Raw genomic sequence first — 16,574 nt, 5'->3', positions numbered from 1 at the left:
GGAGTACATCTCCACTTCTTGAAAGGAGGAAATGAACAAAGAATTTGTGGATGTATTTTTAAAAACCCTATAGGGTGGTTTTAATCTCCAAAAGTCAATATGACACAATAGTTAAGAGCACAAATTTGAGAATCATAAAGACCTACATTTAATTCTGGCTCCCACATTTGCTATTTATGCAAGTTTAGGCAAGTCATTTAACCTTTCTGTATCTCAATTTTCTAATCTATAAGAGTCTAGTCTAAGAATAGCAGATGTTTCATTGGGTTGCTTTGAGAATTAAATAAGATCATGCATGTAAATTGCCTGGCAAAGAATAAGTACTACATAAATATTACTTAATTGCTATTTCAATGGGATGATATTGTCCTCCTTTCTAGAAGACAGTATAATATAGAGGTTAAGAACACAGTTTCTGGAGTCAGGCTATCTGGTTTGGGACTTTGGCTCTGCCACATTAGCTGTAAGAACTAGGGCAAGTCACTTAACTCTCTTGCCCTTGGTTTTCTGTAAAATGAAAATAATAATAGCTAGTGCCTGGCCATCTAATAGGTATTCAATAAATATGTGATGATTAAGGAAATAGCAGATGATAGAGTGTTGTAATGACAAAGGAGTGTCTGTATATGTGTGTGTGCACATGCATGTTAAGGATGCCATACAAAGCACATGTTACTTCAAACACCTGCTGTTTAACTGGGGAGCCAAGGGGAGCTGCCCCAGTGTTTTTTGAGTGTGCCTTTGTACCCTTGAGCATGTTAGCCTACATGAGCTCTTTAGCTGTTCCATCTCTTATGAGTTGTTCTTGGTATCATTGTTTGCATTCTGTTCCACCCTGGCTTTGTTCAAGCATACTTTCTTCTTCATCTGTGCCGCCTCCACCAAGAATACGTTTAATTGGCTTTGCACAGAGTCTGGAGATTTGGTGACAGGAAGGGGTGGGGTAGTCATCACCTCAGAGCTGCTACATTACCTTAAATTGATTTTGCAAATGAAAGCTAAAAGCTAAGCAAAGGCGACCCATCCATTTTGCCTGAAGATGATTATAATGCTCTTTTACGGCCTTCTAAATGACAAAGCAATTTGTTACCTGCCTACATCAACATTTGCTTATATTAGCACCCGAGATGCTTGATTTTTATTAGCCCCATGTTATCATTTTATGAAGACGCAAGGGCTCAGTAAAATTAGTGTGCAAATAGAATGCCCATTTTGCATTTCCCTGTGGTCAGCAGAAATGTTGAATGCAATTGACTTGATACTGGGTCAGGGGAGACATCCATAAAGTTAGCCTTCACCAAGGGCCTCCCTAGTGCCATTTATCATTTCTGGACTGCTGGGATAGATGGGGTCAGTGTTAGACAGTGTTTTTTAAAAGGGCTTGGTGATTTTTTTTTAAGTGAAAAAGCGATATAAATACTAAGACAGCAGCTCAATTTCCATCATAATAAGATAAAATCAAGCTCTCTTGTGTAAATTGTAGATGGAAATGCAGTAGAAGGGGGATCTTATATTGTTATTAGTGGATCCAGAATGAAACAGGGTAGTGAAAGGGCCACTGGCTGGGTGCTGGGACTTAACTCTACCACTGCTAGCTGAATGACCTTCAGCATGTCCCTTCCTTCTGTGAGCCTCATTTCCTCACCCATAAAATAGAATTAATACTGTCCACCTCACAGAGGCATGATAAAGATTAAATAACATAATATGAGCCTATATTTCTTTAAAAACCATCATCTACACAAGTATTTTTGTTTATTAATTCAATAGTCAGTCCTTGAGCACCTACTCCCTGCAGGGTCCTGGGAAAGACATTAGCCATACACCCATGGAAGTCGCAGTTTTTTCCTTGAGGAGCTTATATTCAGTCCAGGGAATGTTTAGGTGTCGAATTCCTCTTTAAATAATAAACTTCTTCAGGGCAGGTGAGCCTTCTCTCTCTCCCTTTGTTCCTAAAGGTGCCTAGCACAGAGCTGAGCAGAGTGAGTTCTCAAGACTATATTTTGGTTCCATGATATTTCTTGCTGCATTTCAGGGGAAGCAGTGACTCCACCCATACTGATCATCCCAATGGACAAGCAAGTCCCAAGCCTTTAGAACCAGATTTAATAGGGTTAATATTTTTAGTTTCATCTCTGACATTGGTTCATTGACTGTTGGGATAAAGAACCACGTTCAAAATAGCATGTCTCCAGCATTTCAGAAGGAGAAAGCCTATTAATTATTTCTATTCTCTCCCTCCAGATTGTCCTCAAACATTGATAAAATCCTTCAGTTCAACCTCTCTCAATGTTCCTTTCTAAGTTTCCTTCAGGTAATTGTTGTGTTCTGTATCAATCAGCCCTTCTTCTGCCCACTGCTGAGTATCCTTCCCTAGACGTTTCTTACTGGGAATGCCACCCTTGGCTGTTGCTTTTGTCTGATGATATCTTTGCACAATAGTTCAACTTTATTATACAAATTAGACTTCTGTAGAGACAGAAAGAGCTTGAGTTCTGATTTGGAGCCACATTTTCCTACTTTTCTGCATGTCTAATAATTTTTTATTGGATGCTGGATATTGCAAATTACACATTGCTTTAACTGTCTGGATTTTGTTGTCTTCCTTGAAAGAGAGTTGGACTTTGAACAGCAAGAATTTAAGTTTCTTTTGTTCAGTTTGATCCTTCCGAGACTTGTTTTAAAGCTTTGTCAGTGTGGTGGTCTAGAGTAGTTTATCCCTACCACTAAGACATTGCCTATCTGAATTCTCATTCTCCTTAGATGATCAGTGAGGACTTCCTCTTTAGCTGTGGGAATTCAAACGATTCTTAGCCCTGTGTGACCCCTAAGGACTGTGCAGTTCACAGCTCCCTGGTCATTTTTTCCTGACATCGTGGAGAGTCACCCTATGTATGCACATCTTAGAATCCAACAAAGAATCAAGAGGACTCCTGTACAAATTTCTGGAACTCTTTTCCTGCAGAGCTTCCTCGTCTCTGGTGCTCCCAGAGTTTCCCAGCTACTACCTGTTGAACTTGAATCTCAGTGAGGCTTCTATGCTTTGCTCAGGAATAACTCCCTGCTCTTTAGTCTAGAAGGGATCATCAGGCAAAAAGTCAGGGCAATTGTAGGGCATATCTCATTTATTTTCCTTCTCTCATTGATTATTTTGCATTGGCCTTGTTCAATGTCTGAAAATACTTGTGATGAATATTTTGTCCAGTTTTCTAGTTGTTTAAGATAAAAGGGAAATGAAGGCCAGACAAGGGATTGGGCTCTAATCTCAGCTCCTACCACCACTTTTCAGCTGTGTGACCTTGAATAAGTTATATAACCTCCATGAGCCTCAGTTTCTGCCTCTATTAAAAAAACACATTAACAGCGTGTTCCTGTAAGGATTATATATGTATATAATGTGCCAACACAAAAGGAGCTAATTAAATGGCAGATGCTACTATTACTAATATATAAATAGCCACCTTCTCTACTCCGTCATTTGCTGAATGTTTACTGTGTACTATGCAATGTGTAAGCCTGTTTAATCATCACAACAACCCTATTAAAATCCTTGTTTATAATCTATAAACAAGGATATATTGTCATCCTTGTTTGTAGATTAGAAAATGGAAACTTAGAAAGGATACACAAGTTGCCTAAGGTCACAGTCAATGGATTTGGGATTCAACTTCACTCATGTGGCTTCCTTGGATGATTGTAAATAGTACATATTAATATAATATGATCAGTTGCACCAAAGAAAGGGAATGCAGTCTTTTAATATTGGGTAGGGACATAATTAAATTAGTCAGCAATGGCTGGACTTAATGATTCTAACCCAATGATTTAAGAGATAAATGTTAAGCATCCAGCCCATTCCCTCTGGGGTTCCCTGCCACACACCAACCACTAGACTCAGCTTTCCTTGCCCTCATTAGCAACCATCTTTCATTTTATCTTACAGACAATCTCCGGGAAGGGGCAGAGCAGAAGGTGGTATTCATCACAGGTCGAGTCCACCCAGGGGAAACACCCTCATCATTCGTGTGCCAAGGTGAGTGGCAGGATCTCATAGGTGTCCTATGCCTATACCCACATCCAACTGGGACACTGTGATGATCTCTGGGACAGTGTGACCACATGCAGAACCATTTTATGATTAAATGGAAATTTAATGCATTTCTTTAAAGAGGTTGTACCTGATTTCCATTAGGTTGTATTTCAATAAATGTTTATTGACTAGATGTATGTATGAATTAATTAATTAATTAATGGATAGATGGATGGATGGATAAATGAACAGGGAGGGCTGAATGAAGTTATCTTGTGAAGTTATCTTATATGTGCTGTGGTGAGGAAGAGCCATACAGAATCATCTACACTCCCTAGCTTTACTTGTCTCCAGTGGTTTACAACAGCAAGAAATCTGGCCCTAAATCAATGTGTATGTTGGCAGAAGGGCTGTGAAATGGGAGGTAATGACTGAGAACTATCTCTTCACTCATTCATTCAATCATTCACTGAAACAACTTTTGAAATACCTGCCAAGAGTAAGCACACTTGGCATCAGACAACCAGAGGCAAGTAAGTCATAGTTTTTATTCTCAAGTGTTCCTCTTTATAATTGCACTCTTATTATTAAATATTTCATTCATACTATATTTAATTAGTCAGCTATAGTCAGCAATATATATGTATATTGTTGGGCAAGCTGAAGTTTAGAGAAGTTAAGTAATTTATCTCATTTTAATCTCAAAGTGACCATGAGGTCAAAGAGATATGAAACGCCTGTGGAGGTTCTATAACTCAAGGGAGGTAGCACACTGCAGTGGAAGCCTCTGAGGATTTGAAATCAGGCAATCTTGAGGTCAGGTATCGGCTGTGCCACTTTCCAGCACTGTGACTTCAGTTTCCTCAAATGTAAAACAATACTACCCAGGCAGGTTGTTATGAAGCTGGCATGAGATGAACGTAAACAGCATACCCAGTCCTGTGCCTGGCACACAGCAGGCACTCAGCAGATGTTACCTCCTTCCCCGTGGGAATCTGAGAAGATGAAGCAGGTAATCTGCTTAGTAAACTATCAAGCACTGTGCAAATAAATATGGGCTTTATTTTCCCAGTTCGTATTCTTACAATGCTTTAGTTAGGCACGATTGCCTTCCTATTTTTTTCAGATGAGGAAACGGAGTTTCAGGGAGGCAGTGACTTGCCCAAAGCCAAGCAGCTTGTAAGATGCATGGCTGAGGCTCCAGTCGCTACAGCCGACTCCTTAGCATTCTCACTTTGGCCTTCCTCCTCCCCAGCATTGTCCTTGCAGTAACCCTTGAGGTCCCTCCTGGGTTTACCAACCCCTTTACTTGCAGCCATCTGTCAGTTACTAAACTTGGCAGCAGATCTCTTCCCCCAGCTGATTGGATGTAACTGCTTTGTCCTTGTTTGTAAAAAGACAGTAGACTTACCATCAATATGTTCATCTCTAGGAGCCCAGACCCCGTGCTTACCTCTCCTGTGGGCAGTAGACAGAGAGCATGGTTGCCATCCCTTTTCACAGATAAGGACTGAGGCACGGAGGAATTGAATGGATCTCAGGTGCTCTCTGATGACCCTGTTTACTAAAAGGGAATCTTTGGGTGGTGCTGAGTTAATACACTCAATGGCGTTCTGTAGGTTTTCAATAAATGTCTATTCCTTGACAGAGTCTTTCAATGCCTACCTGCTGGCTTCTCAAAATAAACTCCAACTCCCTCGCATGATATTCCCAGCCCTCTGACATCTGGCTCTCACCTGGTTCTCTGGCCTCAGCCTCAAACACTCAGCTCCACACAGCTGAAACCTTGAGTGAGCAGTCTTCTCTTGACCAGTGCACCTTTACACCTGCTGCTCCCTCTGCCTAGCAGGCCCTACACCTGCTCCTTGCCACCTGGCAAGCCCCGTCCATCTCACAGGGTTCATTTTAAGTGCCCCCACTGTGGGCTCCCCTGGTCCACTCCCTCTTGCCACCTGTGTTGTGCCTGCATTGTGGATCTAAAGACGGCCATCATCTTTATTGATAATGGTCATCTCTATTGCCCTGATTTATTATCGTATACTTGACTTATATTTGTTTTTCCCCCTTTAAACCACAAGCTGTATAAGGTCTAGGACTGGTCTCCAACTGTCATTTTCCACATCTGTCAAATGAGGTTATCTTGTTCATCTTATGGGGCTGTTGTGAGGAACAAATGCTGTGTTGAACTCACAAAGAGCAGCCTCAAGGTTACACAGTCATTAAATAGTGGAGTGGGGCTTTTAATCTAGGTCTAGCTAACTCCCAAGGGTGTACATGCTCCCTTGTCCCACTCAGGGATGGGAACTACTAGAAGGTGAAGTCTTGTACCTGAAAAAACTCAGAGTTCTGACCACCCCACAACAATTGATGTGCATTTTACAGATCGGGATATGGAGCCTCAGGGAAGTACAATGGCTTACCCAAAGTCACATGACTAATTCACCATAAGTGTGGTTCTGGAGTCCATCTCCCCAGTCCTGTTTGTCATCTTTCCCTGCCTCTGTATCGGCCCCATGAGACACACAATTCATACTTCCTTGAGGCAATGTAAGAGGCATCATTACCCCACTTTACTAATGCAGGACTGAGGCATGGTCTTTCCTGAGGGTGTCTCAGCTACATGTAGACAGCCCGATCACAGCCCCACAGGGCACAGCTGGGGGTTTCTTCCTCAGTCATAGCCCTAAACTTGTCCATCATCCCTCAGCCCCCATCAGCCCACCTTCTTCTGGGGATAGCAGGCAGGTCCAAGGTGTGGACAGATGCTGAGATACCTTCAGTTCTGTTAACTCTTCCACATTAACTGGCTCAGTGACCTTGAGCAGGGAACAGGCATGTGAGGCCAGTTGTGACAATCTGGCTGGGACCACGATTCTTGCCGCCGAGCTGCTGATGCATGTGCTGCTGGGAGTAGAGTGAAGTCCTATCGCCACATAGCTCTAGAAGGGGTGGCAGTAAGGGTGGCAGGGCTTGGATTCCTCAAGACTCTGCTTGTTGGTGGGATGCTTACTCTGCTACCCCAAACGCTGCTCATGACCTCTGTGAGGCCAAACTATCCTGTTCTCCAGTGACCATGGGAGAGGTCAGAGGAGCTCCTGTGTGGCCCTGTGGCCAGTCATGTGAGAGCGCCATCCCTCAAGCTGCTACACTGCTAAGCATGAATCGCAGCTCCTCCCCTTACTACAGTGTAACCTTGGGAAAACCAGAAAATCTCCTTATGCCTCAGTTCTTTTATCTCAAAAGGGAAATAATAATAGAAATCCTGCCTCACAGGGTTGTTGTGAAGACTGACACAGTTCATATCCATCGAGCATTTAGGATGGTGTCTGGAATAGAGAAAGCACTAAATAAGTTCCAGTAGTAGGGGAGGAGCTAGCACTAATGGAGCGCGTGGCCGGTGCCAGGGCCTCCGTGAGGCACTTTGTACGTGGTTCCTCTAATCCTTCTCTGAACCAAACCCAGGTGTGGGCCTCCCAGACTGTGGGCCTCAGCTCTTCCTCGTCACCTTCCTGAGAGTGCCACTAGCTGAGCTCTGCTCACCTGGAGGGTCACCTTGCAAGCCAGGAGCTTGGCCTGAACCAGACCTAGACCTTGTTGACCTTGTTTCTGACTCCTGGTCAAGTGTATGCTCTTTCACTGACTCTTCCTGGGACTTTGGGGCCAACTTTCATTGAAAATTTCCATCTGCAGAGTACTTTGTCCTCTCCAGACCCTTTATGAATTAATGAAACCAGCACTTATGAAATGCTACTGTGGGGAGCCACGCCACACTCTGGAGGGCAGCAGGGGAAGTGGGCACAGCTGTGGCTTTGGAGTTTGATAGGCCTGAGTTTGAGCCTACCAATTCCATCTAGCTAGGGGACTTTTCTAAGTCCTTGCCTCTCATAGCCCCTATTTCCTGACCTGCAAAATGGGGACAGCAATGTCTTTCTCAAGGGGCTGCTTGAGAGAGTTTCATGAGATCGTGTAGGTCAGTGGTGGGTCAGCACCAGGCACAGATAGGTGCCTGACCAGTACCCACACACCCCTTTTCACCTTCGCTCTTCCACAGAACTTCCACCAGGTCACTAGGCAGCTCTCAGCTCTTATTCTCAGAACAGTCCAGGGATTCACTGGATGTCACCTGGTAAGTTGGTGGTGGAGTGGGGACTAGATCCAGATCGCCTGCCTCCCAGCCTGAGCCCTGCTGCTACATGCCAAGGTGCCCATCAGGGCCTAGACTATGGAGACAAAGAGCTGGCCCTCTCCCAGGAAGTTCACTCCTCAGGGTTATTTTGTGGGAGTAAGAGGAGGAAGGAGGATTGTGCACACACACACACACACACACACAGACACAGACACATGCACACACCATGCTCTCATAACTACCAATATCTCCAGACACCGGGACCAAGCACAGCTTCGTACTTCCTGTAAATGAGGTAGTGACCTTTGCTCCTCCCCCATTCTGCTTTCCTCCCACCTCTCTTCTTCACCTGTTCTTCCTCTTCTCCTCAATATCCCAAACAGCTTCCCACTATAGGTGTGGTGCTAGATCCACTAAGGGTTTGTGATGGGGCCTTTCACTTTTCTAGGCTTCTGTCTCTTCATCTGTGAAATGGGCAGAGTTGGGAGCAGGAGGGTGAGGACTTATACTCTGTGAACTTTAGGGTCATCAGGGGCAGACTCCCTGTGAGTCCATAATTCGAGGCCCTTGGACTCAGCTGAGGGCAGACAGGGGTCCTGTGCCAAGTCAAGGGAGGGCCTAGAGTGGCTGCTGTTGTGCACATCACACACTGGGCCAAGCAGAGACCTCAAACCGTCTTGCATCAAACCTTGGCTCTTCCCACTACAGTATGCTGCCTCTGAACAGATAACAGAAACAGTACATTTTGCACAGAATTCTCTAGAGAGAAAATCATGCAGGCATATGCAAATTATTCCACAAATCACATGCAAATAGACTCCTTGCTCTTTGCATCTTGTCTTCATGGACAGAGCACTGCTCTGAAGCCGGCAGAACTGGGTCTGAATCCCAACTAGGTTCCTGTGAGGCACTCAGCAAGTGATGCCACACCCTGACTTTCTTTCCCAGTCTGTGAAATGGAGCCAATAGAATTACAAGTCAGTCCGGCTAATGAATGTACAGTAGTTAGTCATGGGTCGATCTTTATTCACTCACTTCATACATAGGTCTTGAGTACTTTCCCTGTGCCAGGCACTGAGCTGGGCACTAAAAATACAGTGGCAAAGAAAGGAGACCTGTTTCTGCTGTCTTGGAGCTCATGGCCTGGAGGGAAGACAGACTTAAATCACAGTGTAAGTTGAAGTAAGCCTCAATCCCGAAAGAGAAGTGCAGGAAATGTAACTTTCTTCTTTTTCTATAACTGAATTCAGTTTCTATTTTGAGGCCCCTTCCTGCCAGGGGCCAGAAACTTAAACTCATTTATGTTCCTCAAGATTGGGTGCTTTCAGCAAAGAGTTCTGATGCTCTCAGGGTAGCAGGCAAATCATCGTATCATTGGTAGCACCATCTATCCACACTGTTTGCTTTCCACCCACTGCACCTCATGACTCTCTGGGCCTTGGCTGCTGCAGAGCCCCTGCAGGTCACTACCATGTTCCACCCTGGTTCCTGACAGAAAGCTGCTTTACCTCTGCCAGCTCTCTCTGTTATGCCTGCACCCTACCTCCACCTCTGTCCTGCCTTCAGGAGGCCCTGCCCTGCAGTATTCCTTGCCTCTAAGCAGCATTCCACGCTGCAGCCAGATGGAGCTCTCCAAAGCCCATATCTGACCCAGGCTGAAAACCTGGCAATAGCTCTATAGTCCCCTTCAGGTTTTTTCAGCTGGAACAGCAAATCCTTGTTCATCTCTCCATTCCCATGCCTACAGCAAGCCAACAAAGAGCAATGATGAAAACAATGCATGTATACATTTACTGTGTACCACTTTGCTTATATCATCTCATGTAAATCCTCATAAGAATCCAGAAGTAATTCTTATTCTCCCCTTTGTAATTGATAAGGAACCTGGGGAACTGGGACGTTAAGGCCATACAGCAAATGAGTGGCAGAGAGAGGCGTCAAACTCAGATGATCCAGTTTCAGAGTCTGTGCTTTTGACCATGAAGCCAAGGCCCTGGAATTGAAAAGCTTTTCGTTACTGACAGACCATCTCTTTTCTTACCCCGGCCTGGATACTTTCCCCTGGCACCCCTTTCTTTTTATTTTATTTTTAAATTTTAGATTCAGGGGATACATTAGCAGGCTTGTTACGTGGGTAAATAGTGTGATGCTGAAGTTTGGATTTCTAATGATCCCATCACCCAAGCAGTGAACATAGTACCTGATAGGTAGCTTTTCAGCCCTTGCCTCTTCCCTCCTGCCCCTCTTTATGAATCCCGGGTTTATGGCTCCCTTGGTGTCCATGTGCACCCCACGTGTAGCTCCCACTTATAAGTGAGAACATGCAGTATTTGGTTTTCTGTTTCTGTGTTAATTCACGTAGGATAATGGCCTCCAGCTGCATCCATGTCGCTGAAAAGGACATGATTTTATTCTTTTTATGGATGCATCCTGGCGCCTCTTTCATCTGGCTCCACTCTACTCATTTTTTAAGTCCCCTTTCCAGGCCTCTTCTGGGGCCCCAGGCCCCTGCTGGGTCCCCACAGCTATGTGCTGTTCCCATCAGAGCCTTTACCAGTCAGTGGGGAGTTGCTTCCTTACTGTGCACCCCTCTGAGGCAGGACCATCTTAGGCATCTTGAAATGCCCAGAATTTGGTGTGCCAATGAATGTCTGTAGAATGAAATGAGTGATGATCAGTTCAACTAATCCCACACAGTCAAAGTTGTATGAATTCCTGGAGCAATCCATCAATAGGCATTTGTAAGCACCTACTATGTGCCCAGCCCTAAACCAAACACTCTAGGAGAAAAAATTAACAATAAATATCAGCCTCAGTTGAGGTTTGACTAGAGAGGTTCATCCTGGTCTGTGGGAAGTTGGGACAGGGTAGTGATCTCTAACTTCTAGCTTTAATATCAAATCCTCTACCACTTTTCCATCTCTTCTGGCCTCTCTGGCTTCCAACCTTCCTGTCATCCTGCCTTTTCCCCAGCTTCATGATTAAATCAGCTTGAAGAAGAGGACCTGGCAAACTTGTTTACAGAAGGGGCAAAGGCTGATCTCAAGGAGGTTGATGGCGTCTTCCAGCAGGAGGGAGATTATTCTCCTCACCTGACAGATGATGCTTCTACTTTTGGTGGAGAGGAATAAAATAGATGGAATCATATGATGTCAGTGTGGGATGTATCCTTGAGAATTATTTAGTTCTTTCTCCTAATTTTAAAAATAAGCATAGACCCAGAGGCTTTCTACAGGTCACCCAGTAACTGAGCCAAAACTAGAACCCAGGCTCTGTTTTGATTTGTTGGCTTCTGCCATTCAGTATCCTTGTCTCCAAATTTCATTGTTAGTCAACTTCACAGACTAGGACTCCTACTTCTAAAACTAATCCTGTTTTTAACTACCCCTTGCCTTTCAACCTTTGATCTAAGTGAGTTTATGGAAGCATGCCACAATTTTCAGGTACTGTGTTAGGCAGCTAACACAGGATCTCTAACACAGGTACACAATAGTCTTCCAGATTAGGTATTATTATCCCTATATCAAGAAGAGAAAACTAGTCAGGGAAAGCTAGTCAGTAACTTCTCTAGCTAACACTCAGTTAAGATTTGAACTCAGGTCCCGAGACTTTCTGCTCCCCTGGTCCCTCTGCTTTCTTGGTCCATCCAGTGCTTTTGGCCCTTGGCCAAGGATGGCATTTTCTCTCCACTCTTACATGCCCTCACAGTCTTCCTCATACTCCTCTCCCACCACAAAAAAAATAATAATAATAAATAAAAAAGTAAAAGAAAAGAAAGATCTCCTTATTTCCTGATGAATGGAAATGATTTTGAATTGTATCTGACCTCAAACCAACAGATGAGTCTAAAACCTCCCCTCTCCTTGCCCCACACCCACCCTAGGAGAGGGAGCTCTGGGCAGCTGCAGCCTCTGGTCTGCCTTTGTTTTCTCTCATTCTTTTATTAGCTGCCTAATTGGCAGCCCAATTAATCTGTTCATCTGTGAAGGAGGATGGATCACAATAAGCTACTCCATTTCCAGAAGCCATTCTCTGAGGCAGTGTGGCCAGGCCCTGAGCGTGGGCTGGCTCCTTGATGGAGGGCCACCCCGGGAGCCGGGGTCAATTAGTGGACAGATTAAGCAATTATTAGCCCCTAACAAGGGCACCTGGCATCATTACCCTGCCTGTTTACTGGCAAACTGCAGCTTTAATATGAGGACCAACAAATAAATTAGGGCATCTGGTCTACTGCCGCGTTAGCCGAGAAGTAAATGATGTCCAACTGGCTTTCGGCTGCCTATGGATTCTCAACCTTGGCCTAATGAAAAGTCTGAGATGTCCCTCACCGGTCACAGAAGCTCTGGAATGTGCTCTGGAGTGAGTTATCATTCCAAGAGCTGAGTGCCTGCACTGGGCACTTGTTCTTAGTTACCCTGCTGCCTTCCTCCTGCCATCTGTCAAAACCTACCTTTCTGACAGGGCTTAGCTCAAAGGCTTCCTTCTTGATGCCTTTCTTGCTCTCTCCAGCAGGAATGGGGCCCCACGTCTGCATTGTGGGAGGGTTTGTCATTCTCCTATCATTTTCTGGCATTATAGTAATTTCATGGAATGCTAGAGTGCCATTTTGCCCATTTTCTTTTTCAGGTATCTGATGAACGAGTAGAAACGTGGGGGAGATAAGAGAGTTATTTGCTTTCTCACCCCTCTTCTATGGGTAGATGCAGGCTGTAACCAGAAGGATATCAAGGAGGGAGTGACAGGATCAGATTCACACTTTCAGAAGATCCTTCTGGCTGCTGCGATGAGGGCTCATTTCAGAGGTGGTGGCTGTTATCCAGGCCAGGTGTGATGGTAGCCTGGGTTAGAAGACAGGCAGTGGGATGGAGAAAAGGGGAAGATTTGCTCCATTCAAGAAGGGAACATGGGGACTGCCTGGCAGTAGGAAAAATGTCATGGAGACAAATTTCTAAATTTGGTGACTGGAAGGCAGGGTGATTTTAGTGCCAGTGAGAAGCCGGGAGGGCAGTCACCCCTGGAATCCTGGAACAGAGGATCTTCAAAATGGGGAAACAAGCACATTTGGGATACATGAAAGAAACCTCCTTCTGCTCATGTGACTTTGACTGAAATGCTTTTCCTCTCTGCTTCTTGATGTGCCTATCAGCTAAATGAGCATTTAAATCCCTAAGGACCTCGACCCTGTGATTATCACATCTGATGTCAATGTTTAACTAAGTGTGCCTATTAGAAAGCATCTCTTAGTTCACTGTGTAGTGCTGGCCCACCTCTCCCCATCTCTGTCTGACGAAACTCGGTGGGCTCTCAAAGCACAGCTCAAATGTCATCATTCTCGGAAGCCCTCCCAGTTCTCTACAGCAGGAAATGCTCTTTCCCTACTGCCCATGGGCTTCAATGTTACGTCGTCAACTGTCTCTTGGAAATACAAATGTATTTGTAAATATATTTTATACAGATAACACGTAGTCTATAACCACACACCCACAGTGGCCAATAACAACACAGGCCAAAATCACCTATTGAGCTCCTCTTGTTTTCCAAGCTGAGAAAAATGTGTTTCCTTCTTCTTGAAATGCTTTGTTGTTAAACCAGACTCTTCTCTTTCCCTAGGGATCATTGACTTCCTCGTAAGCCAGCACCCTATTGCCCGTGTCCTCCGAGAATACCTGGTCTTCAAGATCGCACCAATGCTCAATCCTGATGGAGTCTACCTGGGCAATTACAGGTAAGCAACTGGGGAGAATGCTTGGAAGCAGGTAGTCATAGGATGGTGGTACGGAAGCAAGAAAAAATATGGGATATATTTTTTAAGGAAGAATTTTGAGGCTGCTCATGAGTTCATTAGAGAAAGTTTCTCGCTGGCTCTTGAGAATGTGGTTAATTAGCTTTGGCTGTTTCGTGCACAGCCACCTAAGGTCACTTGCTGGGTTTTCTGGAGAGCTCACTGGGCCAGGAATCAGGAGACCTGTTATCAGTTTTGGCATCTACTTTTTGTATAACCTTGGGGGATCCACTTTTCCCTCTCTGATGCTCAGTTCCTCTTGCATAATGGAGACAATAATTACTTACCTGAAAGGGCAGTTGTGAGAGCTTCAAAAGAAATGGTGGGAAGGAATGTGCTTTGCAGAATATCGTGTGGTAGTTATAATGATGACTCTTTTGTTGTGTTTCTTCTTGGAGAATATCGATGAAGGAGAATAGAATCCCAGGACATCTGAACAGCATTTCTCTTCAGTGTTGGCATACCAGCCAGCCTCACACTCACTCATGCACTCAAATCTTGAACTCCCTTTCTCCTGGCTTAGCACCATAATTTACAGCCTAAAATTCCACTGCCCAGAAGATTATCTGCCAAAAGAACAATGGCTCATTTGAGATAGATAGTGTTATTGCCCTTATTTTACATTAAGGTAACTGACTTGCCCAAAGTCACACAGCCCATAAATCATTGACTAACTTCACCATCCAAATTATACAGTTTTCAAGCTCTTTAGGCCCAAGACTTTCAAGATGACATTCAGACCCCCCAGCTTTGCATGCAAGGCATTGTCTGCCCTGCTGCCTGTGTGTCCACCATCTTGCCTCACCTCTTCTCCTCTCCTCCTAGAACAAGTGCTGCAGCTGCACTGAGTAAAGCCCAGTTCCCCAGACATGTCCTATTGGTTCCTGATACCTTACTTTTATACAGGCTGCCTGCTCACCAGAAACCCCTTATCCCTTCTTCATCCCATTAATTCTTTGCAACTCAGTTCATGTTCCTTATTCTGGAAAACATCCCTTTAAACCCCAAACAGAATTGGCCACTCTCTTCTCTGAGTTCTCACAGGCCTGGTTATTTATTTGTTTGTGTATTTGTTTATTTGTTTGAGACAGGGTTGTGCTCCATCGCCCAAGTTGGAGTGCAGTTGTGCAATCATGGCTCACTGCAGCCTCGACCTCCTGGATTCAAATGACCCTCCCACTGCAGCCTTCCAAGTAGCTAGGCATGAGCCACTGTAGCAAGCAGGCCTGGTTATCGAACAACTCTCGTTCCACTGCATGTCCTCCACTGTCCTTAAAGCTACTGGAGGGTGGAGACTGAACCTTAATGGCCCTTGTGTCCCTCATGCCTAGCAGCAGGGATCAGCACATAGTAGATGCCTAAAAAGTGTTTGATGAATATGAGAGAATGAGAAGGATGACTTTACTGATGAAGAAACTGAGTCCCAGAGATGAAACAGTACTTACTCAGTCCGTGGCCTAACTCAGACCAGAACCAGATCTCCTGACAGCCAGTCAGGCTTGTTTTACACAGAGTTGGTTTACTGCTTTCCAAGAGCATGGCAACTGGGTCCAGAGGGGTACTCCTGGGTGTGAATTAGAGAGAGCCCATGAGATGCCTGAAGCCTTCATTAAAGACAGTTTTGCTTCCACTCTTAATTGGCTGAAGTGATGGTTCATTAGCATTCGCAAGTTTTGTGGCTTGTTGCAGGCCTGAGAGCGATGCTTTTCCACCTTCCATGGACAGAGTGTACTGTTAGCGATAATAGTGGTAGAAAGACCATTTGATTTATGTTAATGTTTCTGTTTAATTACAAGAGCAGTGGTCAGAGAGAGGTCAATACTTCTCTCCACACATTTATTTATGTCATCATCTGCTGTCTCAGGAAGGACTAGCTTGAAGGAGGTCAGTGACCTTGGCCAAAATGCCTCCCCTCTCAGGGCTTTAGATGGACACTGAGATGGTGATGAGGGCTAGATGCCTTCTACATGTGTTCAAGCCCCAGATTTTGTGATTTGGGGACTCCATGATAAAAGATTTCCACCCCTCAGAAATGGTTTCACACTGAAGCTTCAACCCCCAACATTCTCCTAGTGAGAATATGTGATTCTCATTATGAGAGTTGGAGAGCAACTCTAACCACAAACATTAATGCTATTGCTAAAACTGTACAACAAAGAGCCGATTAATCATAAGAATTCACTACTAAAAGCTTTACAGAAAATATTAAAAAAAAATAAAGACTCATAATTGAGAACTTCAAGGTGCCTTAGAGGTCCCCTAGACCAGCCACACTACTCTCTAGAGCAATACTTCTACGGTTTGGCAAGACTTGCCAAGGCATTATGGAGGGAAAAATTCAGAGTTCAGATAAGTTTAGGAAACACAGAGTTAAGCAAAGTTAAATGTGTTCTTTTATAATATGACTTTTCAGAATTTTGAATATGCTTATAAACATAGGGAATATAAGAGGGGAAGTAGTACTCAGTGTTTCCCAAAGATAAGTGAGAGCGGTCCACATCCTCCCTGTAACCAGTGTTAGGGTTTCTGAAACACATTTTGGGAAATGTCACTCCAAGAATTCTGCTTGCCAATCCAATGGCCTGTGAAGCACTCACACACTAATCTCATTTAATCCTCATAATTCTGTGATGGAG

At 44.4% G+C, this 16,574-nt stretch overlaps 1 protein-coding gene across 1 annotated transcript in view; it reads left to right on the top strand.

Moving 5' to 3' along the window:
- LOC105533368 (cytosolic carboxypeptidase 6-like) overlaps positions 1–16,574 on the top strand; it is a 673,407-nt gene that overhangs the window by 588,894 nt on the left and 67,939 nt on the right. Inside the window, 2 exon segments of the mRNA XM_011971791.1 lie at positions 3,944–4,033; positions 13,767–13,881. Of these exon segments, the coding sequence (XP_011827181.1) occupies positions 3,944–4,033; positions 13,767–13,881 (205 nt within the window).

Source organism: Mandrillus leucophaeus, unplaced genomic scaffold (assembly GCF_000951045.1).
Source record: "Mandrillus leucophaeus isolate KB7577 unplaced genomic scaffold, Mleu.le_1.0 Scaffold1248, whole genome shotgun sequence".
Taxonomy (NCBI): Eukaryota; Metazoa; Chordata; class Mammalia; order Primates; family Cercopithecidae; genus Mandrillus; species Mandrillus leucophaeus.
Note: the sequence above shows the minus strand (reverse complement) of the source record. Positions and strands in the feature narration are given on the sequence as shown.